A 23908-nucleotide genomic window follows, 5' to 3' on the forward strand; every position below is an offset into this window, starting at 1 on the left:
ATATATATATATATATATATATATATATATATATATATATATATATATATATATATATATATATATATATATATATATAGAGAGAGAGAGAGAGAGAGAGAGAATATTCATTCATAAATATTCCAAAATGATGTGCCATAAGCAGTCAGCGAAAACTTTGTGATCTTTGTTAACAAGCATTCTGTAACTAATCCTGTATTCACAAAGCACACTCCTATCTTAAGTCCAACGCTGCACACCCTCATCTTTTATCATCTTTTTACACAAAAGCCTCTTACCATGTTCCCATGGAGCCACTCAACCAGATTGTCAGCTGTGGAGTCGGGGATCTGGCAGCGTAAACTCTCCCTTTCCTCTGTGTCCATCATTTCCAGAACACCTCTCAGATCTTCCAAAAGGTGAAGCGCCCTCAAGCTACCCATGAAAGGGGACGTGGGCGACTGGCAGTCAAACAAACCATTGGAGTAGTCCAGTGTCTTTGAGCCTGAAACAAAGCAACACAGAAGAATGACTGGAAGAATAAACTTAATCATACAAAGTCAAGTCAAAATAAAACTGTCTTATAATCAAAGTGCTTTAAAGGGTAAAGAATCAGCAGTAAAATAAAACAATTAAAAAAATACTAAAGTGAAAAAAATGGACACATCATTTAAACTTGTACATGAATATCATGTCTTGCTCAACAAGAATTGAATGCAATTTGAGTAGGAGTGTAACGCAATTTCAATTTCTATGTATGTCCTGTACATATGCAGAATTGACAATAAAAAATCAATCAATCAATCAATCAAGAACTAAAAGCCAGTCAAGAGGAATACGTTTTCGACTTGCATTTATGAAATTAACAGTCTGACCATTGATGAAAATACTCTGTAAACTCTGGATTGGAGTTTAGATCTGAGAGTGACCAAAATCAACTGACTTGTGAACCTCAGGGTTCTGGTTGGAGTGTGAATATACAGAAGTTCAGCCAGGTAAGGTGGTGCCAAACCAGTAAAGGTTTAAAAACCAGGACTAACATTTGAAACTAAACCCTGTAATGGACAGGAAGCCAGCATACACAGGGAGGTGACATAATCATACTTTTATGTCTGTCAATGAGAGCACTGGATGTTTGATTTTGTTTCATATTGAAACTGGATTTAAAGTGCACCTAACAATTTATTATAAAGTATAAATAAATTTAAAAAAATCCTAATTTCTTTTTACTCAACTCCTTGACTCCTATATAATTTCAATAAAACACTAGTTTAGCATTTCTTTCTCTATTAAATAAGAAAATAATACTGAACACAGAAAATATTTACAATTAATAAAATCACACAACCAAACTGAGTAGCTCCAGGCATGTCTTATAAAAACATTAAAAAGAGAACGTTTTAATCAGAGACTTGGCTATTTTATACAACACAACTACTTTGAGTGATTTCAGTACTTAAAATAAAGATGCAAAAGTGCTGAAGTTTAGGAGAATTTACCTGCTATTATGCCATCCATCTGCTCCAAGGCAGCAGCCAACATGTCACTGGCATCGGACATCATCTTCAGTCACCTATAAACCTTTAAAAGCAACGGTCACAGGAAACATTAAAGTACTGAACTGCTTCAAATAAAAACTTAAAATTCATCATCACTGTATTTAATCTGTCAAAAAGTCTGTAGTGCTTGGAATTTTTGTCTTAAAATAAAAAAACTTCCTGCAGCTGCTGTTATGTGTGCTTGTAATGTACTGTATCTACAAATTCAGCAAAGCAGTTACAGAGCAGTAACCTTGGTACTGAGCATATTTTTAACAAAAAAATGTTTCCCCACCCTGTAGTTAGGCTGTTTTACAACATCTTAGTTCTAAGAGAAGAAGTCTGGTTGGTTAAATAGCAGGCCTGCTCAATGGGGTCGACTTGTAAAACAAAAAAATGCCAATTTATGGATCACACCAACAGCTACAAGATAACTTTACTAAAAGCAAGTTAAAAAACAGACTTAAATAGAAGCTTAATAAAAGTTTGATTTCTTGAGTTGATGTAGGAAAGGTCAGACACATTTTTGTGGGAGTAATGCTGTCAGTGGGAAACTCTGGGGCCACGTGAAGATATATTTTAGTGTTTTACTTTGTGACATCCGCTTAAACAGATAGCATCCCAGTTTTCTATGAAAGTTTTTTTTCCTCTATATCTGTGTACACAAATGAACATCTTTTGGTTTCCTCAAATCCTGGGAGTGCCCGACCATTTTCCGAACTTTATGGAAACCACCCACAGACCCCAGAACGGTTATTTCAGCATTTCTATGGTTAACCTTTCCATTATGTGTAAAATAAGCATGCAGGGAAACACAAGCTTCGTCACAACATGCAGCAGGGAGAAAAGAGAGGAGAGAAACCAGTGTGTCACAGTAACTGCTGAGCGGTTTCCACCAATAAAACTCTTAATGGCAGTAAACATGCTTCTCCCAGGCTGTCTGCAGCAGCAACTCGCTCCACATTTTTACAGGAACACAACCATGACTTAAAAAACAAGCAAATAACCAAATCTGAATCAAACGTTAAGTTAGTTTTTTATATTTGTAATGTCTGAAAAGGCAAGATTCCCAGCATTTCATGAAAACAAAAATTTCCTGACTAAATCCTGAAATTCAACAAAATAGTTTAGTCACATGCAATGCTCAAAACTTAATATCTTAGGTGACGGGAAGTCACATTCAAAGATGACAGTTATACTGTAGCCTATACGTGCATATGGCTATCATTCTTAAAAAATATTTATAACTAAAAAGTCACCAAACCAATCAATATTTATGTACACTGTACAACCTGAACATGAACTCAATGATACTAAAATACTAACATTAATACATGAACACATGAAAATCTCAAATATCATCTTTTAATCAACAGATCAGTGTTCAAACTCTCTCAGTTTTCCCTGTTTGGAAAATGTGAATCATTTTTTAGGTTTTCCCTTATTTCCAGAGTCACTGAAACCTTTTTAAGGATAAACTCAGATTATGTGAATAAATCAAAAGCGATGTGGATTTTCTGTTCATTTGTCTCTCATTTAACCAACATTATTTCCTATTATTAAGGCTTTTAACATCAACTTTTGATTGCAAATTTGACAAATCATTCACTAGTTATGAAACTCAGCATTTTTATATTATGCTGAGGCCAAAAATGAACCAATGTTTTGTTAGTGTGTTTATAAGTTATACATTTTTGGAATAAATTAATTCCATTCAAGATGGCTGCCACAGCCAAATGAATTTAGGAAAGACAAAAAAAATGGCTACAACTTAGTTTAACAGATATTAAGCAATAATTTGATGTGACAGAAGATGAGCAACAATTTGTAGCATGAAACTTTTGCCTATTTGCTTAAAGCAATGATAGATGTAAAAAATGTGAATTTAAAATGTTTTTTATTTTAATTTTTATACTTTTAACATTATTTCTATACCATTAAATAACTGTTTAGGAGTTAATGCAACTCAAAGTCATTAAGATTTTAGTATTTGTGATAACTAATATAATGTACTGTGTACTAAATATCTTAGCAATTTATCTCAAGTCAAGGTTTGATCAAAATGATTGTAAGTCCTTCATTTCTCAACATATCTTGTTTAAATATTTTAAGTTTAGCATATTTATTATTATTATTATTATATTTTTTTAAAATCTGTATGCCTTTTTATAACGGTCTATTGTTGTCGTTGTTGTCCACTCTTGTCATCAGTCTTTGTTGAAATCAGGTCTCTCTTGTAAATGAGTCCTCGAGGCTCAATGGGATTTACCCGTCTAAAGAAAGGTTGAATGAAAAATATTTAGATAAATAACTACCGGTAGTTTATTGAACCATCACAGAAGCTAAGATTAAGACAAGTCCACTATATACACTACAGAATAAAATAAAATGTTCACTTTGTGAAAACTTAAATAATTCATACACGTTGCATTATCTCAACTCAGAAAAGTGAATGACTGTCATTTAAGACACTCCCCGAACAGAATATCATAAACCCAGCAGCTGAACAAAAGCAGGGTTTGTTGTGACTAAACGAAGGAATGAAGGCCTGCAGGGCATCTTGAAACGGAGTTCTTCTCTCGCTGGGGAAGTGTAAATATGAGTGTAGTTAACACTTGGCTTTCAGCAAACACACTTCAAACGCAGCAGGTCCAGGTCCAGGCATGCTGTCCATGTGTCAGTCAGCCCTCAACACATGCAGAAGCACCTCAATGAGCATTTGCTAGGCTTCATTCTCAAGAACTGACCCAAAGCAGAAAGAATATTTAATTACAAAGAGGAGCGCTCCAGACTTGGACAGCTCATTTGGAGCAGCAGTCACATGTAAACACAGGAAGTCTGTCTTACACTCAAACAAGGTGACTTGTCTGTGTTGTCTTTCCAGAGCAAAGGCCGTAATGCCTTTTAGATCTGAAACTAAACTACTGATTATTTTCTTGATTAAGGAATCAATTGTTCGCCACGTGTTAAGACAATAATTAAAAGGGAATATCATCACTCTCAGGAACCCTTGGAGACGCACGCACAAACATTCATTGTTCACACTGACTAGGTAGATAAATACAGCTGTTGCAAAAATCTTTTTTAAAGTAAATCATCAAAACTGCTCAGTTCAGATAAAGTTATCTGAAGAAATTTTCAAACTATATGCTGTTAAAGTTTATTTAGTCTTTGCAAGTTTGTTATCAAATGAGTCCTCTCCAAAATCAACATCTCGTTGTCTGCTTTTCTTTGAGTATCAGTTACACCAAAACAAAGAGAGCGCCTTTTTGTCATCATTTTGTACTTGTATTTTGTCTGAGGCATGCAGCGCTGGTTAGAGATGTTTACATCACCTGCCTGCTTCCAAATCAAAGCATGTGACCCATGCAGGCAAAATGAGTCAGAATAGACTGCAGACTGCAGTTTCAAAAAAATGTGAAATATTAATTTTTGAGTAAAAATTTTTTGTAACGCTTAACTAAAAGGACAAAACATTTACAAAAAGCACTTGGCCTTTTACTTTTAATGAATACAAGAGGGTAAGTGGAGCTCTAGAACTGCTTTAAATCCTACAACACTGCTCTCTTTAAGGCAGAGAATTGTCTTTTCTTGACAATCTACTGACAGCTCAAGTATTTCTGGCCTGAGAATTCCAGCAATTCCTCATAAACTCTCCTCTGCACACGCACACACAGGAAACAGCATTAAATAAAAGTTATAAAAGCCCGGGGGTCTCGTGTCTCAAAAAGAGGAGTTCAGAGTCACAACGTGGTTTACTTTAACAGCCTCTGTTTGAGAACGAGTTGACGTGAAGGAGGAATTTACAAACCAAGCATGAAGCTATTTTCTATTTTTACTTCTAATGTAATGATTTCCAAGAACATGACAGAGTAGTTTCCACATAATGACACTTTCTATGTTTTGACTCACACAGACAGACCTTGGCTCAGTTTCACCTCTGCAGTGATTCCATGAGAAAAACTAAATCCTAACACATCATCAAGTTTCACCTCAAACAGGAAACAATACAATATACATTTCTTAAAGGCATTTAACCAGTTCGTTCTGAGGCAGTCTCTTATGATTTACTCTGTGTAAACAAGGTTTGGGTTTTCAGACGCCAGCTCCAGAATAACCAGGAGTTATTTTCAAACTCCGAGGCAACCCCAAATAACAAGTCCTGTGGCAAAGCAAGATAACAATGTAAAAGTGAGGAATTCTTTTTAGTACAAAGGCTTTACAATGTGAGCGCCCAAAATGGAAATTAAGTGATTGGAAAAACATCAAGTTTAATGTAATAAAATCTTTCCTGCGTGAACACACAGGTTCAGAGATTAGTTTATGTTGGACAGCTGCACACATTCTTTTCATCTGACGCACAAGCTGCGTCTTAACTCGATTAAAACTACAACGTTATCATGTCTGAGGTATACTACGAGGGCAGAAAAGGGTACTGCTGGACTGTGCACATGTGGCACAAACGACAAGCTCTCCGTGCAGTTGTTTTGCTCGATCTGTAGTTTGTTTCGGAGCACTCTTCCTCAGTGAATTCCTTGCTGCATTAAAGGCCGGAGGAAACTACAGCAAGAACTCTGGGAAATTTCCCACAATGTGACTGATGCAAAGGATAAATTTTGTAGCAAAGTTATCACAAGACTGAAAATGTGGTGTTTGGTTTGCAAGCAGTTCTGTTGATTTTTTTGGCAACGTTTTTGAGGTCAGTTAGGAGGCAATACGACTGATCAAGTTTCACATGACTATTAATAATTTCCAAACAATGAACTTTGCAATCTAATTCACTTCAATACACAAGGACATACAAAACATTTAAAGCACATGTAGGCAAATTTAGGCTCGAGGACCAAGAAGAAGAAAAACCTTCATTGGTGTAAAGCAAGATGTTAAATCTGTTAAGACCAGTTTTATATGTCTTTTTAACAGTTTACAAAGGAAAGCCAGACTTATGTTTCGACCTAAAATACTTTTTGTTGTCAAGTTTGTAACTGATTTTCTTACTGACTCGAAGTGTTGCACTTTTTAAACCTAAAAGCAGATGTCCAAATCAACTCACACAAGTTCATAAGCAGTATGCTTATTATAAGGAAATTATACGGTTTCAACCAAGCACTTTGATACTAGCTTGTCATCAGAGAAAAATGGGACAAAAAAAATTTTTTTACATCTAAAATTGTGCATAAATGCGTTATTATACAGGCTAAACAAAGCAAACCTTATGCTTTTACAAATGATAAGGCGTTTAAAGCAGGTCCAGGTAGCAAACTGTGCTTGTGTATTTTTTCAATTCAGTGTCTGTGGCCCTTTAATCTATTTAACTAAGCAAAAAAAAGCCCTCTGGGAAAAAAATGTGGCTGATTTGAAGACCATGCAACATTTAAACAGAAGGTGCCTTCAGGCGGTTTCATTGGGCATAGTGACCACATATCCGGAGATGTAAGTCACAGTTGATTACTTTTTCATCAACGACGTTACAGAGAGATTATTATCAACTTTTTCACTGGGCTGAAAACAAAATCATGAATCAAAAGTGACATTTGTTAACTACCGCTACCTGGTAGCTTACAGAAACAAAGACCGACCCATAAAAGTGACCTCTGAACTCCTCCAGACTCCATGTTCCTCGTTAAAGACAAAAAAAAAACTAGCCGTTGAAAGTTACTACGTAAAATAAATTAGCGCAATCATGCGCGCGAGACACCCACATTTACGTTAAAAAATCTCTGCCTCCACAATACACAAAAACCAAGTCTCTTACCACACTTCCACTCGAAAAAAATCAGATTTTCTTCTGGTTTGTGGTCTTTAAAATAAACCTAAAACTCCACATTAATAGTTTCGCAACTTTTTCGTGTCCACCAGTTCGGCTCTACGTCCCACCTCATCGCTACGCCATGATATCGATGTGACGCGGCAGTTGGAAAAGTCGGGACGTAACGGATGGAAAGCCCCGCCCTGCTCCAGCCTGGATTGGAGTAGGAACTCATGTGGCGTTCAGTTGAAACTGGGAAATACAGGAGTAAAGCAAAATCGAATACACATTAAACATTAAAAATCTAACGTTTTAGCGGCTCACAAGGCCAAATTTCGCTTCTGTGTGGAGATGTTTTTCTTTTTACCTCTACAGGATGCACGTAGTCAAAGTCGCTGCGAAGCGACTTAAAATCAAACATAGCTGTAATTTACTGTATTTTATGCTGGAACGAGAAGGGAGCATTCTGGTCAAAGTCTAGCAAAATAAAGTTTGTTTTGTGTACAAGCGACATCAAGTGGAGATAAAATACTCAATTCTTCAACTTTTTGTTTAATGTAAATTAACCAAAAATATGAAGAGCAAAAAAAATGTAGAATAGCTTTTTAAATGTATAAGTAAAATTGTCACATGAAATTAAGTTTCAGGTGTAATCAAATATAAAATATTAAGTATCGTACTTCAGGAAATATAGTTTAGGTACATTAGTGTACTACTGTATTATAAAGTTGCAATTCAGAGCTGAGTACAGTATACAATATTATAAATACACTTTGAAAATTGCATTAACACAAAAATTGAAGGTGGTATACAGTTCATCAGAGTACAAGTGCAAAGGAATTATTCAATGTAAACTGCAAGAGAAAATAACGTAAGGGGGAAAGATGAAATACTGACTGTCATGGAAGTTTTATAATACAAAACACAAACTAGAGTACTATAAAACAGATGAAGATTTATTTTTAAACACGCGCAAGCCGTCTCATCCAGGTAATTTCAGCTCAGGTCATGAGTAACTCAAAGGAGGATCTTTCCTCAGGGGCCTCTCTACCTTTGCCATGCTAGGGCCACATTTCTGCATCTCTCTGATCCAATCAGATCAATCCAGCGCTCCTATGAACTCCTTGAGATCGATTATAGCTGCAGCCAGAATCAGAATAAGCACCATCACAAGGACCATTTAAACTTGCACCAACGTTAATTCTCCAAAATGGGAGGGAATCATGTTATGTCAATGTACAAAAAGATATCAGTAGCATTCATTATTTTCAACAACTCTGTTATTTACGTACAAATATAAATGGACAATCATTTGAATTATAATATGGGCACAAAAGCATATTTTTTGCTCCTCCAACACATCAGCATCTTTTCCAAAGGTTTTGCAGATTTGAAAGTTATGCCCCTGCATGCATGAATTAAACTATAAGCATGCACTTTTTAGGTTTTCATCATGATAAATATCTTAGGAAATATTTCAGAATCAATACAACGTTTAAGCCATGAAGCTCTGATGTGCTTCCTGGTCGCATGCATACAGTAGATGTTCCAGGTCTTAATGAATTAAGGGTTAAAATTATAGGTTTTTCAGGAATGTTTTAATTTTCTTTCTTTAATAATTATTTATTACCCATCTTGTACATTAAAAAAAACAAAGAGCATCTTATCACAGACTCCTGATCATTATTGCTTTTATCTAATGTGACAAAGATCCTGTAGAACGCATGTTCAGTTTGACTAAAACAGCCCAGGAAACACAAGGAAACAGTCAGTGGTTAACAATCTGACATCTGAATTAAAAATAATTAAAACAAAAGCTGATGCTTTGTGCAGTGTTTCAATGAGAGTGCACACACCTGCAAATCTTTCTTTGCTCCTTTGTGAAGACGCTGTCTTTGTTGTGGATCTTGAATGACCTGCAGATTTTTTCCTCCACTGAAACTTCAATAAAGCCTCAATTAAAGCACAATTATTGACACATCCTGTCACAAGAACATAATAAAACTCATTTCTTCTTACACCCCGTTATCATCCAGTGTGTGTGGAACTTCTCTGCTGACTCACCCTCCGACAGTTCAGTTACAAAAAGGAAACTCACAGATCAGAGATCTAAAACACTAAAAGACATCCTAAGAACAAAACAGAAATAATTTGTTCAGCTGGAGCATATTACAGGCATTCAGGTGAACCTTTGAATCTGTCAAGTGTGTGGCTTTAAACTGAGAATTAACAGAATTAAGGTCAACTCATCCCCTGACCTGCAGAAATTACAAGTGTTTGTTAACACCTCGTGACTCCAGAGTTAAGATAATGATTTTAAACCAGTCATTTGTGGAAATAAATCAGGAGTAAAAGCAGCAGCAGAATCAACAAGTCTACCCAGGGACATAAAACGTAGATTAATTTTAAAAAGAATGGGATGTTTTCTTTAAACATTTTATGCATGTATTTTAATATTTTAAATGAACCAGAAAAGGACCTAAAGGAAAAGTGTAAGGACCTAATGATTAGTGATATTAAATCAAAAAAGTTAAAATATTTTTTAGAAGAGTTTAATTCAAGTTTAAGGAAACAATTCAAAGACCTCAAAGAAATTTTTTCTTAATTTTTATTTCTGTCTGTAACAAATTTCTTCTGCTGTAAGATTTTTATGTCATTAAAGGCAATAATATATAGGTCAGAAATCTGAGAGAATCATAAATCAATGAAGTTGTTGATTATGATTTTTAATTTATGTTCCTCCTCCTCACTCTGCATCCTCTGTCCTCACTCCAACTCCATGTCCTCTCTAACTGCATCCACATATCTCCTCTTTGTCTTTTTCCTGGCAGCTGCATTTCTAACATCCTTTTACCAATATACCCACTGTCCCTCCTCTGGACATGTCCAAACCATCTCAGTCTGGTCTCTCTAACTTTATCTCCCAGTTGTTCAACCTGTGCTGTATCTCTGATGATCTATTCCAAATCTTACCCATCCTCGTCACTCCTTAGGAGAACCTCAACATCTTCAGTTCTGCCACTTCCAGTTCTTTCTCCTGTCTTTTTGTCCATGTCTCTATCTCCAGACCATAGCTGGTCTCACCACTGTAATCTAAACTTCTTTTTTTTTCCTTTGCTGACACTCTTTTTATCACAATCACTCCTGAAACTTTCTCCATCCACTCCATCCTGCCTGGACTCTCTTTTTCACATCTTTACCACACTCCTCATTATCCTGGACAGTGGACCCCAAGTAAGTCCTGCACCTTTGTGACCTCTGCTCTTTGTAGCCACCATTACAGATCATAATCATTTAATACACCATATTATATTACATTATTATTGTTTAGCGTACATAGATCCTTGTTAACCGTTTCTTTTTTATATACTTTATATTTTTACTATTTTTTGGGTGTAACTGGGACCTTGCTTACATAATTTTGTTCCACCTCATGTACCACATGGTGATGCAAATGACAATAAAGAACATTGAACCTTGTAATATGAACAGAACATCAGCCTGAAAACATTTTGCTTATTTTGATCTTCTTGTACAAGAACCTTTTAATTTCTATGTGGGGAGTGGTGGAACAGAGGTTAGAGAAGGTGGGCCTGTGATCGGAAGGTCACCTGTTCGACTTCCCGGACCGACAACATAAAAATATGGGTGGGAAAGGTGAAACACCCACACCTGCCTCCACCCTTATTTGCCCTACTCTGGACCCTTAAACACCATCTGCTCCCAAACAGGTCTCTCTTGAAAATGAGTCCTCATGACTCAATGAGACTACCTGTATAAATAAAGGTAAAATAAAAACTAAAAACAATGTGCTGTGGAAAGAGATGTCTGGGCCTCCCTGCTCAAGCTGCTGCCCCTGCGACCTGACTTCAGAACAAGCAGAAAATAATGGATGGATGGATGTGGAACAATAAGAAAACATGAATGTTTATTTCCAAAGCAGGATTGGACCAGTCAGTTTTTAATACTGAAGTTTGTTACATCCCAGGCTGCTGGAAATAAGAGTGCAGAAGGTGCTGGAGCACTGCTTGATGGATGTCAGATGACATGCATATCCAAACACACAAAGAATTAATGAAAAATTAAATATACATTAATTTGTCGCAGACGATTAAAGTTCAACATTATGGGTCAAAGTTTTGTAAAGCTCAGCAATATTTTTTACCCAATTTGTGCATGCATAATCATATTTTTCATTATTTTATTCCCCAGAATTGAGCAAAACAATCTAAATATTGTGAAAGTAACATTTCCTTTTGACTTCAGACTTGCTGGTCATTTTAGTGTTTATCCATCTACAGACAGACGCAGCGGTTGTATTCTGACAGGTCTTCTGCGGGTCCCTCTTGTAAACGAGTCCTCGTGGCTCAATGAGACTAGCCTGCATAAATAAAGGTCGAATGAATGAATGGTGTTATAGTTAGTACTTGTCTTGAGAATATAAAATTCCTCTGTAAGTAAAATCTGAACAAACTGGGACACTTGTCCACATCACTCCATCAGTGTTAATAACTTGCTTTTTGTACTTGACACAGCACATCGTTACTTTTCTGTGAATAGTTAGAAAATAAAAAAAGTACCTGACCCATCGTGGAAATCTAAGCAAAACTCCTCACTTACACGAACAGCTCTCTGTAAAACAATTATCTCTGAACAACAAAATCCAACATATTCCATGTTTCCTAATTCCACAGACCCCTGCCTTCTCGTTTGACGAATAAAATAATGAAAATAACCTCAAACCAGACTGAGTGCACCACGACACAAATCTAAACAAAAGGGCCACAACTGGGAAAATGATTCACAAAATCATTTTACTTTATTTCTGATTGGACCAAATACAGCTTCATAAAAAATATTCCGACTATTTTCACTCAAAATTCAGGAAATCTATAACTAATAACTTGATAACCCAGTTAAATCTGTGTAGTCTGAAAATCAAGAGGAGGAAAACAAAATATCACAGAGGCAGCAGCAAAACTGCTTAAAACAATCTGTAACGTTCGGGTTCATCCTCTGGAGCAAAACCACCCCCCGTGTCTACTGATGTAACTAAAGAGGATGTGAAACCACACAAAAAGATGGACGTGTAAATAAAACAATTTCCCGTCTTACAAAAACTACATTTTTTATTTAAAATAAAGACAAAAAGGGAAAAAAAGAAACACTGATGTGTTGGAAATATATTAGCTTTCTGGAGAAATTACAGCTAAATCGGTGCAAAGATGGAAAAAGAAGCACAACAAGAATTGTACAAAACATATCTTCTCTGAGAAAGCCCAGCCTGCATTTATGGTTCCACGTTTGAGTTACAGGTAGTGAGACTTGAAGCCAGCGTGTTCAGCTCGTTTCATCTCTGAACAGTCATTCGGTTCGTTTATGATCAGCACAGTTCGTGCTTCAAGTGAATCCATTTCAGCCCTCCGTTAGAGAAAGGAAACCACAGGTCCGTTGTGCGTCCGAGCAGAAATGTCCAAAGGCACTTCGGACACAAAGCAGGAGGATCCCTGTGAGTTCAACAGTTCCATCCTCATAATTCAAGCATTTTGTTTTTAGACAGCTGTTTTTGTGAATCACGACCCATTTTGAACCTTGAAACAAGAGTTTTCACTGAAAATTCTTTAACAGTCCTTGAAAAACGACTGTTTTGTGACCCGAGACACCAACACAAAATCTAAGCTACTCCCTGTAACGTTCAGGTTTACAGTTATCAAGGGTAAAGTACACATAGACAACTCTTCTGACAAAATCAAGTTCAGTTATTAAACTTCTTTAGTTTTCCAACTCTGCGCACACTTCAAATTAAATGGGTAAATGCCACATACACTGCAGTCCCCAGGATCTGGAATACGTTTGAAAACAACACACCATCTGTTAATCTTGCTTAATCACACAATAAATTAATTTATATGCAAGTATTACTTTATAGAAAATGTTGTTTTCTACCATTTAACAAGGGGGATGAGTACAAAGTGCCACCGATCCACCATGATAGCACATTTACATGCTTTTGTAATGCCATTTATAAAACTCAAAAACCATCAGTTAAAACAGTGGATCGCCAGCAAAGAGATCATTATAACATAATGTTTGTTTAATCTCCCATCTAAAAGCCAATTTATGCAACTACATGAGGTAAACAAGAGACAGGATCTATAAAGTTATGGGACTCCACGTTAAATAAAGACTTCAGGAGTCCTGCACAAACCGTGACGTAGAGAAATAATTAAACATTTAAATTTAGCTTCCACGGAATGACAGTTCTGCATAGCACAATGTCCTAATATGAACATGAAGATGCCGTGTGCTTCCAAATAAACACACACACATACACACACACACAATAATAGAATAACTGGAAACTTGTCAGTGCATAATACATTAAAAACAAAGAAAAACATGGCTGAAGTAATGATTTACCTGCAAAACTATAAAACAGTAACAACAAGCAGGTGACGCTCGTGGCAGCACAAATTAGCTCTGTACGGTACAACAGGTAGGAAAGCATGGAAAACTTCCTGAGTTACCTCTTCTACTTCACACTGAGTCTCAGTTTCAGCACTTTTAAAGTCATTTGCTCACAAATCCATAGGAGTTATTGAACAGCTTTCTCCTCCCAATATATAAAAACATCAAGTTTGAAGCCAGAGACTATAAAATCCAGGTCTTCCTAAATGAACGGTTCCTTTAAGACACATACGGCCTGAACGCATGTCTGCAGTCTGACGCCACACGTTCACAGCTCGTTTGGGACAGTGCACAACAGAAGAGGTTTACAGGGCAGTTACCATGAAAGACGTTCAGGTACTAATAAGAGAAACTCTGAGTACATCATATGTGAAAGTCAAAGACTTTCTGGAAGTGTGGTTTGCCATTGTGTACTTGATACTTACGGTTCAGATCCTGAGGCACTGCAGAGACGGGCCAGGCTATCTTCCTCACACTATATTTTAATTCAATTAAATCATACAGTACCGAGTGAAATTCCAAGTTTTCTTTCATCAAGTCAGACTTGTTTAGCTTGTATTTTTACTCTTAAAAGAAGGGGAAGAGAAAATATGAGGGAGTATACCTAGTTCATCATAGTCTGGGTCTGTTGATTCTTCTACCATGTGCAGCAGAACGATTTAGTGAGGAACAGCGTTTCAGGACAAACTGCTGTAAGGCCTCAGAGGCGTATCACTGGAAAACTGTGTCCCACATCATTACCAGTCCTGACCTTATTAGTGCAGCCACCAAAACACCAGCTTATGTCCGAACGGGGAAAAGAATAATTTAAACATCTTTAAGAAAATAAAACAATATGCTGCCGTCTGAAGTTAGCATTGTAGGTCCCAAAATGTTTCTCAGTAGCTGTAAAAACAAATTCTACAAAGACCAGTGCATCTCTTCAAAGTCCACTTCTCCCAGGTTTGCGTCCGTCTCCAGAAGGCTCATGATCACCGCCATGGCTGCTTCGTCATTGGTAAGACTGTGGAGGCCAGGTCCAACGACACTGTCCAAGTCCAGCTGCGGATTGTCCCCTGATGTAAGAGACAAAACAAAACAAATGTGGGGCATTTATAACAGAGAAGTGAAACAAAGTTTACACAGAAGCCTATTAACAGTGTCTGATGGAGTACCCATTAGTGTCTCTCCTCCTGAGAACGAAGCTCCTTGAGGCTCACTGTCTGAGCTTGACTTTCCTGGTATCTCCATGTCCGAAGTTTCTCCATTTGGCACCTAGAGACCAAAAGAAAGTAGACGTATTTTATTAATGTGTACTGAAGGAGGGAAACGATCAAAAGGATCAGTTGCTTGGTGATAAAATTGAGCCACTGAATCGTCAATGAGATTACTCAGTAATGACTTTGAAACTGTTCAGAAATAAACATGATGCTAAACCAATTAAGCATTTTTAATGTTAAATTGTTAGCATCTATGCTAACTATTGGTCAGCAGCCTCAGATTAATGCGTTTTTTTTTATTAATATGTTTTATTTTGAACATTTTTAGGCATGAAAATATAAAAAGCAGTGTTTAAGTAAAATAAGCCTTAAGTTTCAAATAATCTAAATGCATCATTAAATGTTTTATAATCGCATCGCAGTCCTCTGAATTGTAATCCAGTTGTGAAGTAGTTAAAGATTTCCATCCCGACAAGTAAACAAAACTGCAAATATCTAACACCTGCTGCTTGCAGTTTGACGTTTCCTAGTATTGATGTAAAATCTGTAATATTACAGATCTTTCTCACATTTATCTGCTGCAAAACAATTTTCAGATATGATTAAAATGTTGAAGTAAACATCAACTACAAGAAAAAAGGTTTTGTTAGGCTGCAGCACTTGTGTAAAAACCTCATGTTGGTTTTCACTAGTGACACTGTAGGAACAAGACAAAACTCTAGCGCTTCCCTTAAGCTTTTATTTTGTTTTGGGTGCAACAGTTTAGGCTGAATGTAATTCAGTAAATGATAAAATATGAAAAAAATAAATAGTGGCTTTTGCATCGATTCTGTTGATTGTCTGTCTCATTTGTCTGTTATTATAAATCGTGCATTTTTAAACATTCAAGAACTTTTAGCAACAAGAACGACCATAAACTACAATGTTCAAACACGACAACCCTCATGTGAATGTTCACAAGTCAAAATGAGATTGGGGGCAGCTGTGGCTGAGTGATTAGAGCAGTCATCCTGCAATGCAAGAGTTTAGGGTTTGAGTCCACCAGCAGTCACATGCTGAAGTGTCTCTGGGCAAGACAATGAACCCCTCATTGCCCCTGATGTGTGTCCCATCGGTGTATGAATGTGATAAAGCACCGATTATTCTTTGTACAGATATTGTAGAGTGCTGTATGAATGGGTAAATGAGGGCACAGATTGTAGTGTAAAGAGCTTTGATTATCTTGATAAGATAGAAAAGTGCTATATAAGTACAGTCTATTTACCATTTAGTGATAAAACTAAAGCTTGTCAATAAAAGGGTGGTTAATTTAACTTTATTTAACTTTATATTTAAAAGGGCGATATTTATACATTACAAAGTAACTTAAAATTACCTTACAAGAAAGAGACTTGTAAAATTATGCTAATTAATTATACCTGGTATACTATATTTCTAGTGATATTCAGCAACTTTGGTTAAAGACCCCAGAGATTTGATCAGATCCTCTCAAATATCAGCGTTATCATCGTTTGGTCGACGTGTTGGGTCGTTCTTTCATCTACTTCTCAGCCTGTACAGATCAGGTAGGCCTTGACCAAAACTATAAAGAAGTTTTGCCACATGTCACAGTCTCTGGGGATAGGTTTATTATCATAAATTAATCAATCTAAATGGACTAATAAGGGATTGGTTGTCTTCTTTAGCATCTTGTTCATCGTTAGCCGTTTGCTTTCTGCCATCCAAGTGTGAAAATTAGCGTTTCCGTTTACGAACTTGAACTTCCCTACTGATAACGTATGCATACAGGCGATAATGCCCGGGGAAACGCAGTGATTGTCTGAGAAAAACAACCTTTAAAGATAGCTTGTTAATGTTTCACATGGACTGAGCAGTTTTGTGGATGAGAAGGTGTTTGGTGTGTTAAGTGGCTCACACAAAAAGACTTACGCTGTTGCTGATTTGATTAGGAGTTCGAGGAGATTTATCCTGTTGCACACTGAACGGACTGACGCTCCCACTTGGAGGTGATGAGTTCAGCCTAAAGAAACCAACACAAATCAAATTAATATTGAATCACTCAGCATTTAAAAAAAAGTTTCACATCTGGAAACCATCCATCCATCCATCCATTATCTTTACCCGCTTATTCCATTTTGGGTCACGGGGGTCACTGGTGCCCATGTCCAGCAATCACTGTGCGAGGGGCGGGGTACACCCTGGACGGGTCGCAAGTCCATCACAGGGCCACGTAGAGACAAACGAGACAAACAACCATTCACTCTCTCACACACACCTAGGGGCAATTTAGAGTTACCAATCAGCCTAACATGCATGTTTTTGGTCTGTGGGAGGAAACCGGAGTACCCGGAGAAAACCCACGCATGCACGGAGAGAACATGCAAACTCCACCCAGAAAGGCCCCTGGACCCGGGTTTGAACCAGGGACCTGCTCACTGAGAGGCAGCAGCTCTACCAGTTGCGCCACCGTGCTGCCCCATCTGGAAACCATAGAGTGAAAAACAGCTCTATCTGTGTAAATGTATAAGAGTAAATGAGGTTGTCTGAAGTTTTCATCATGATTCTGTCATTAATAACTGCAGTCATGCCTTACTTGTTGAAATCCAGGAGCTCGTTAGCAATCTGTGTTCCTATGTTTTCAGGGTAGATCATAGTTCCAGGTGCAGAGGAGATGCCTGGTATGACTGGAAGAGACTTTTTGCCATCTTAAAAGGAAGAAAAAAAATTTGTTGTGCCGCCACTTCAAAATATGCATTTTTAGATGCTAAGCCTTTTTGAGTCATTGTGTCAAATTAATAATCTGCTAATTAGAGAATCAGTGTTAAATTTTTATAATGATTCTTACAGCTTCATGCAGACAAACCCACAAAAGGCGAAGAGCTAAATTTCTTTCATGCATTTTGTGTGTGAAGTTGGGTCTTGCAAAACATCAAATTTTTTTTGTTTGATTTTAATACTTGTAGCCTATTTTGCAACCAACATTGTGACAAGACATCACTACAGTACATGTCTGAAAGGTGAAAAAAACATGTTTATTGATTCCCGCCAGCTGACCTTCTGAAGTCTTGGAATCGCTCGACTGTTCAGATTTATTTCCTGATCGTCCTGTTCGACCGTTGTCATGTCTTAACATGAAATGAAGAACAAAGATCAGCTCAATCCATGCACAATGTCATTTTCAAATAGAAAACTAATCATAGAAGCATATGCTCACGATATAACTCTGTTAGTAGACACTATGTATTCCACTTCTTTGTTCCAGGGGTTTACAAAACTGAACCACTGGCTTTGCAGCGTGACAAAAGATCCGAATTTCGTTTTGAATTTATAGCAGTTCGTCTCGATCTTCTCTCTACTTCGCAGCACTGAGAGAAAAAGAAACCAAGAGAGCAAGTTACAAGAAATACTAAAAAATACAACAAAGACGGCAGGTAGGAAGCAAAAATAGACTTGACTAAATTGAAGTTGGGAGTTTTTAAACAAAAATTAAATGCTGTAATATTGTAATTACAGTCAAAACAAACAAATCATTGTAGACTCTGTAAAAGGTTTTAAAGAAGAAAAAAGAAAAGGTAGGGATCCAATGAAAGCCTTTTTACCTTTTCGATGTTTATCAGCTAAATGTAGTAAGTCATTTTGATGGAAGTATTCATAACACGAAGTCCCAATCAGTTCTTGTGGAAGATAACCAAGAAAGGTTGTTGCCCTGGGAAGAAAGATCATTTTTTACATTATTATTACCACTAATACTGTTTTTATTTAATTGCTTAGTGCTCAAAATCCAAACTTAACACACAAACACAGGTTTGTTTTGCTATCTTTATAGGGACTTTGCATTGACTTCCATTCATTTTTCATTAATTTCTATAGCCTAACCCGGTCCTTTACCCTAAACCTAACACATCCTCAATTCACACCTTAGTCCTAAATCTAACCCCTAACCCACCAATGGTACTTCTTCTTATGGGGCCCAGGCTTTGGGCGGAGCAGTTGGTCCTCACGTTGTCACGATAATAAATTTTGCTGGGCGATTAATTGCCTCGGAAATTATTGAGATAAACAATAATATTGTTTGAAATTTGACGATAATTAGTAATTATCGTCAAATTTAAGAAGAAATGTTGGTTAATTTTTGTGTGTAGTGCCTTTTTCAACCACCGGATGGCAGTATAAGACTGTTTGAACCAAAGGATGGATAGTGAGGGAGTGAGCAGCGTGTCTCTTTAAGAAAAATGGGAGGGAGGCCCCTGGATGTGACATGGGCTGTCTCTCGTTCCTGTTTTTTGGTTCTCAAAATGGCGGAGGCTCAGTGTGGTTTGAGCTCTTTAGCATTTTCCATACAAAGCTTTTAATTAAAAAAATCCGTAAACAAGTTCTCAGCTTCTTTTTGCAGAGAAAAACAACTTTTTACCTGAAGACACGGGTTTCAACAGTGAATTTTAGAGCTTTGACAAGACGGAGGTTTATTGCCGAGGTCGGTCTGTTAGCTTAGCTTCTCAGCTTAGCTGCTTTTAACAAACCAAAAACACGATTTTGGATGGTTAAAATGGATTTGAAAGAGAAAAGAGAAAGGGGGAGGAGTCAGTGAAGAGCACCATAGTTGAGCCTTTTGTACAGTGTCTTCAGTAGAAAGAGAGAGACACAATGAGATGATAAAGCCGATAAATGGAAAATGATGTTGATAATTTTCATTTATCATGCGATTAATTGATGTATTGTTTATTGTGATTCGCTACAGGCCTAGGCACAACTTCTAGAAATGTTTTCATCCTTACGGAAACAACCTAAAATGCTGTAGTCATTATGCCAATCCTGTGCGTGGCGCTGTAACAAGCGTATATAAAAATAAGAAACAAGGTGTTGAGCGTGTGCTATAAACTTGATGCAGGAGAAGAAAGGGAAGGGGATGGCGAATACGAGAGCCAAAACCAGATTTTTTTGTGTCATGCTGACTGAGAGTCTTGTTACTTTAAATGCACAAACATAATTGTCCACTTTGAATATAGACACTTTTCAGGCATAGTATCCAGCAAGGGGTGACTGGAGGGAAGGGGTTTCCTTTCAATATTCAAAGCACATCAGGATAAGTAAGTGATGCACAAATATCTTGTCTTTAAATAACAAGTTCCTGTCATTATTGTTGTAACTTTCAGAGTTGTTAGTTAGGCAAGAACTGGGACTGTTACATGTTGTTCAAAAGGGTGTGCTTTTCTGCACAAAAAAAAACACAAGGATGGAATTCCAATATTCTTTTCCCTCTGCTGGAACCAGTTTATTTATATAAAAAAAATTAAACACCATTCAGGGGCTCCTAATATGTTGTCAGTGTGGGTGCAAGACTAAGAAAATGATGCACAATTATCTGTCTTAAAAACACAATAAATAAAAACCCTTTGCATATTCATAAAACAACATTCCCGTGTGGACGGGGGGCCTTAGTTGGAATCTTCACAGTTTTTTTTTTTTTTTAATGTCCAGAGGACCAGATTGAACTTTTTTGGATTTTTCTACCTGGATTATTGAGCATGCATCAGGAAATCTTCACTGTTGTTTAGAACTGAAAGACAAAATCTCCCATCAAATTACTATAACTTCTAATGAGGTACAAAAAGTTAATTTATATAATTTTGTATTTCATTAGTATTGATTATGAAACTGAAGTTTTTTTAGTAAAAATACATTGCATGCTCTCAAATCACTATCAGAATACCTGAATCTTGTCATTGCATCATAAAAACTCAAGGTAAGTATGAGTACAGCTCCTGTAAGGTGCCTGCAATAAATACACCTGTCCCCTTCTTACATTCATACAATTCATGCAATTAAAGTAATAAAAATAAAAGCACAGCAAAACTACATACTGTCCATAAGTGGGTATTGCCCATAGTAAATAATAAGATGTACTATACAAGTCTGTTTGAAAATCTGCTAGTTGGTCTTTTATTAGGATATAAAACAAACGTTTGTGTGTGTGTGTGTGTGTGTGTGTGTGTGTGTCTTTGTTTATGTTACTTTGTAAGGCCCATTTTTCCAACTTCTACTGTGAAAGGCCTAGTTGTGCCCAGTTTGAGGACATTTTTAGAAATGCCAAATATACAGTTTTGGAAAAACAGTTTCTGTGTGGACAAAAAAAAAAACTGTACTAATGTAATAATTTCTTCATCAGTTCACAGTAGTTTCTTGTAGAAACAAACCATGATACGTTTTCAAGCTCAACCAACTTCCACAGTTCAATCAACAACACACACCCGTCTCCATCTTGTTACCAAAAATTCACATGTACCTTTGATCAACAAAGGTGAATTTGCCATCCATGGTGTAGCGTGTGATGAACTCCGTGGGTTTAACTCGGACCTCTCCATTAACTTGCGGAGTCGAATGGGAGTGAACGCGTCCCACTGCCACCAGGCAGCTGAAGAAGGAGTTATCCTGCTTGTCTGCTTCCCCTTTGCCCTCTGACGACATCTGACTGGTGGGCCAGCTGCGCATGTAGCCTGTGCAGTGGACTGTGCAGTACTTCTGTGACTCTAATCAGAAACAGACACAAAATCCCATCCAGCACACACACGCACAAACACACACAAATTAATATATTTGTTTACAAGTATCTAATATTTAGAAATCCCTTAAGTTAACTGGGGATATTTTGTTTTCTCACCTTTCTTTTTGGAGGAGTTGGCCTGGGATTCCTTCTCCTCCACTTTCACAGGTATTTTGTTGTATTTCATCCGACAAAAGAAAGAGCGACGAGCGCCTGAACATAACCGGGATGCACCAACAGGAAGGTCAGCTTGGACCTGCACACCAGCTGAAGACACAGGGAGGGTTAGGTTTACCTACACACTCCTACACACACACACAGGCACGCAGAGACAAAAATAAATGCTTTACTTTTAGCATCTATTAGCCGTTCACGAGGGTGTAATTCAGAAGCTGACAGCTGCTCCTTCACTTTGCCCATATCCTTAGGGTGGATGTAATCAAACAGGCTCTGTCCAATCAGCTCCGCCTAAAAAGAACCAAACAGCTCACCAGGCTGACTGACACAAAGCTTCCATGAGGAGAGAAATACACGTTTAAGACACCTAACAACTCCTGATTACAACTATATCAGCCATATGTTTAACTTTATATAATCTGATTAAATTAAGTGTTGCAGACTGAGCACAGCATAAACTGAGTCAATTTATTGTTGAGTCTAATTTATTTACAACTATTATGCACATAATAATAGGTTAACTCAATAATTTACATCCATACATGTAAAATTTACTAAATTAATCTTTTGGAATCACCCACACCTTCAGGATTCCAGTCTACTGACAATGATGGTAAAATTAACACAAACCATCTGGTGTGCTTAGGGTTTTTTGCACCATTGTGTGTAAAAATAAAAAATGTTACCCGGCTGTAATTCAGTATCTTCGAAATGGACTCAGAGACGAACACTATTTTCCCTCGATCGCAGTCAACAACAAACAGGAACCCGTCTGCAGCCTGCACAACCAAGACCCGGAGAAGAGACGATGTGATGAGAGCAAGAAGACAAAACACAATGCTATCCAGCACTTTAATATTACCTTTTGTTTTTAAAATCTGCATTTTTATCATCAAGTAGATTTTACAATTTTGTTAATTGTGAATAAAATGTATCTTGAAATTGTGACCAAAAACTAAAACATGACAATTTGAACATCAAAAAGCAAAAACAGCATGTTCTCTTTAAATTTAAGGCATAATGTACTCTTGCTGTGTTGCTTTTGAGTTAGGAGTTCAACAGGCCATTGACAGATGAGGTCTTTCAACAAAATGTCCAAATAGGAACCAGTTTTGTTGTTTACCTTGAGGACTAAATGTCTTAGCTCCTCCTCTGGAAGGAATGATGGTTTATAGCTTGTTTCAGAAAAGGCGCTCGCTGACCCTGAAAGGATTGACAGCATTAGTCCAGTTCCAGGTAACGGATAATTCAGTAGACTTACAGCTTTATAGTTTGTCCTAGAGACGATTAAAGTAATTATTACAAATCTATTTTGTGGGGTTTCTGAAAAACTGGGAGCAGTCAATGTTTATCATCCTTGAAACTCAAGGCCACGGATCGACTGGGCACCTTTGAGAGACTTCAGGTGCTGCACCGCCAATCGGAGCACCGTGAGTTTGTCCAGTTTACGAGATATGGGGTTACACGTCGGTATCATGGCTGAGAGCTTGTCGATGAGTTTGTTCATTTTATCTCGTCTCCTTTTTTCTATTTTGCTATGTGGCTCCCTGCAAAAACACAAAACATAAAAATAAAAAAAGCAATTTATGGCCGCTGAAAGATGGACTACTCAAAACCACAGAACATAACATGGTCTACCTGAAGCAGTTTTTTTTGGCATGTTGGTCCTCTCCATCTGACCTGTGAAAAGAAAATACATACATTTACAAAAAAAATATTAGTTTATTCCTCAGTGCCACAAGCCAAACTAGAGATATTGTTTTTATTTTCAGAAAATGAAGAATGAATGATGTAAGCTGAAGAATAACAAAAAAATAATTTAAGAAACTGAAACTTTAAAGCTAAACAAGCACAGTGCAAGCTAAAAGAGGCAAAATGCTGCATAAAAGTAGCATAAAAATCAAGAAAAGACTGTAAAAACCTAGAAATTTGCTAGCTAAAAGTGAAAAGTAGCAAAAGGCTAATTAAAGGTAGCAAAATGTTATCCAAAAGCAGGAAAATAAATGCTAGCTAAAAGTTAACAGTAGCAAAAAGATAGCTTTAAGCTAAAAGGAGGAAAATGTTAGCAAGAGACAATAAATCTCTAGCTGAGATCTAAAAATGTCAAAAGGCTAGCTAAAAGTCAAAAGTAGCAGAACGGTAGCTAAAAGCTAAAAATAGTAAAAGAAGCCAAAAAGAGCAAGTATGCTGAAGCAGATTTCAAAGAGAACAATGGTTTAGAAGGAATAAAAAAAAACTTCTATGTATTTCAATCTGA

At 37.0% G+C, this 23908-nt stretch overlaps 2 protein-coding genes across 2 annotated transcripts in view; both read right to left on the reverse strand.

Moving 5' to 3' along the window:
• Positions 1 to 7415, reverse strand: part of ppfibp1b (PPFIA binding protein 1b) — a 23917-nt gene extending 16502 nt beyond the window's left edge. Inside the window, exons 1-3 of the mRNA XM_037683462.1 lie at positions 7273 to 7415; positions 1479 to 1560; positions 279 to 484 (exon numbers count right to left, since the gene is read on the reverse strand). Coding sequence (XP_037539390.1) covers positions 279 to 484; positions 1479 to 1542 — 270 coding nt within the window. The 5' untranslated portion in view covers positions 1543 to 1560; positions 7273 to 7415. The remainder of the gene's footprint in view (positions 1 to 278; positions 485 to 1478; positions 1561 to 7272) is intronic.
• Positions 7416 to 13518: 6103 nt separating this feature from the next.
• Positions 13519 to 23908, reverse strand: part of arntl2 (aryl hydrocarbon receptor nuclear translocator-like 2) — a 15412-nt gene continuing 5022 nt past the window's right edge. The window contains exons 4-17 of the mRNA XM_037683465.1: positions 23290 to 23331; positions 23041 to 23198; positions 22775 to 22854; positions 22338 to 22430; positions 21825 to 21942; positions 21592 to 21741; positions 21217 to 21460; positions 18533 to 18639; positions 18148 to 18298; positions 17988 to 18058; positions 17527 to 17638; positions 16863 to 16953; positions 14889 to 14988; positions 13519 to 14789 (exon numbers count right to left, since the gene is read on the reverse strand). Coding sequence (XP_037539393.1) covers positions 14635 to 14789; positions 14889 to 14988; positions 16863 to 16953; positions 17527 to 17638; positions 17988 to 18058; positions 18148 to 18298; positions 18533 to 18639; positions 21217 to 21460; positions 21592 to 21741; positions 21825 to 21942; positions 22338 to 22430; positions 22775 to 22854; positions 23041 to 23198; positions 23290 to 23331 — 1672 coding nt within the window. The 3' untranslated portion in view covers positions 13519 to 14634. The remainder of the gene's footprint in view (positions 14790 to 14888; positions 14989 to 16862; positions 16954 to 17526; positions 17639 to 17987; positions 18059 to 18147; positions 18299 to 18532; positions 18640 to 21216; positions 21461 to 21591; positions 21742 to 21824; positions 21943 to 22337; positions 22431 to 22774; positions 22855 to 23040; positions 23199 to 23289; positions 23332 to 23908) is intronic.

Source organism: Nematolebias whitei, chromosome 10 (assembly GCF_014905685.2).
Source record: "Nematolebias whitei isolate Nwh7 chromosome 10, NemWhi1, whole genome shotgun sequence".
Taxonomy (NCBI): Eukaryota; Metazoa; Chordata; class Actinopteri; order Cyprinodontiformes; family Rivulidae; genus Nematolebias; species Nematolebias whitei.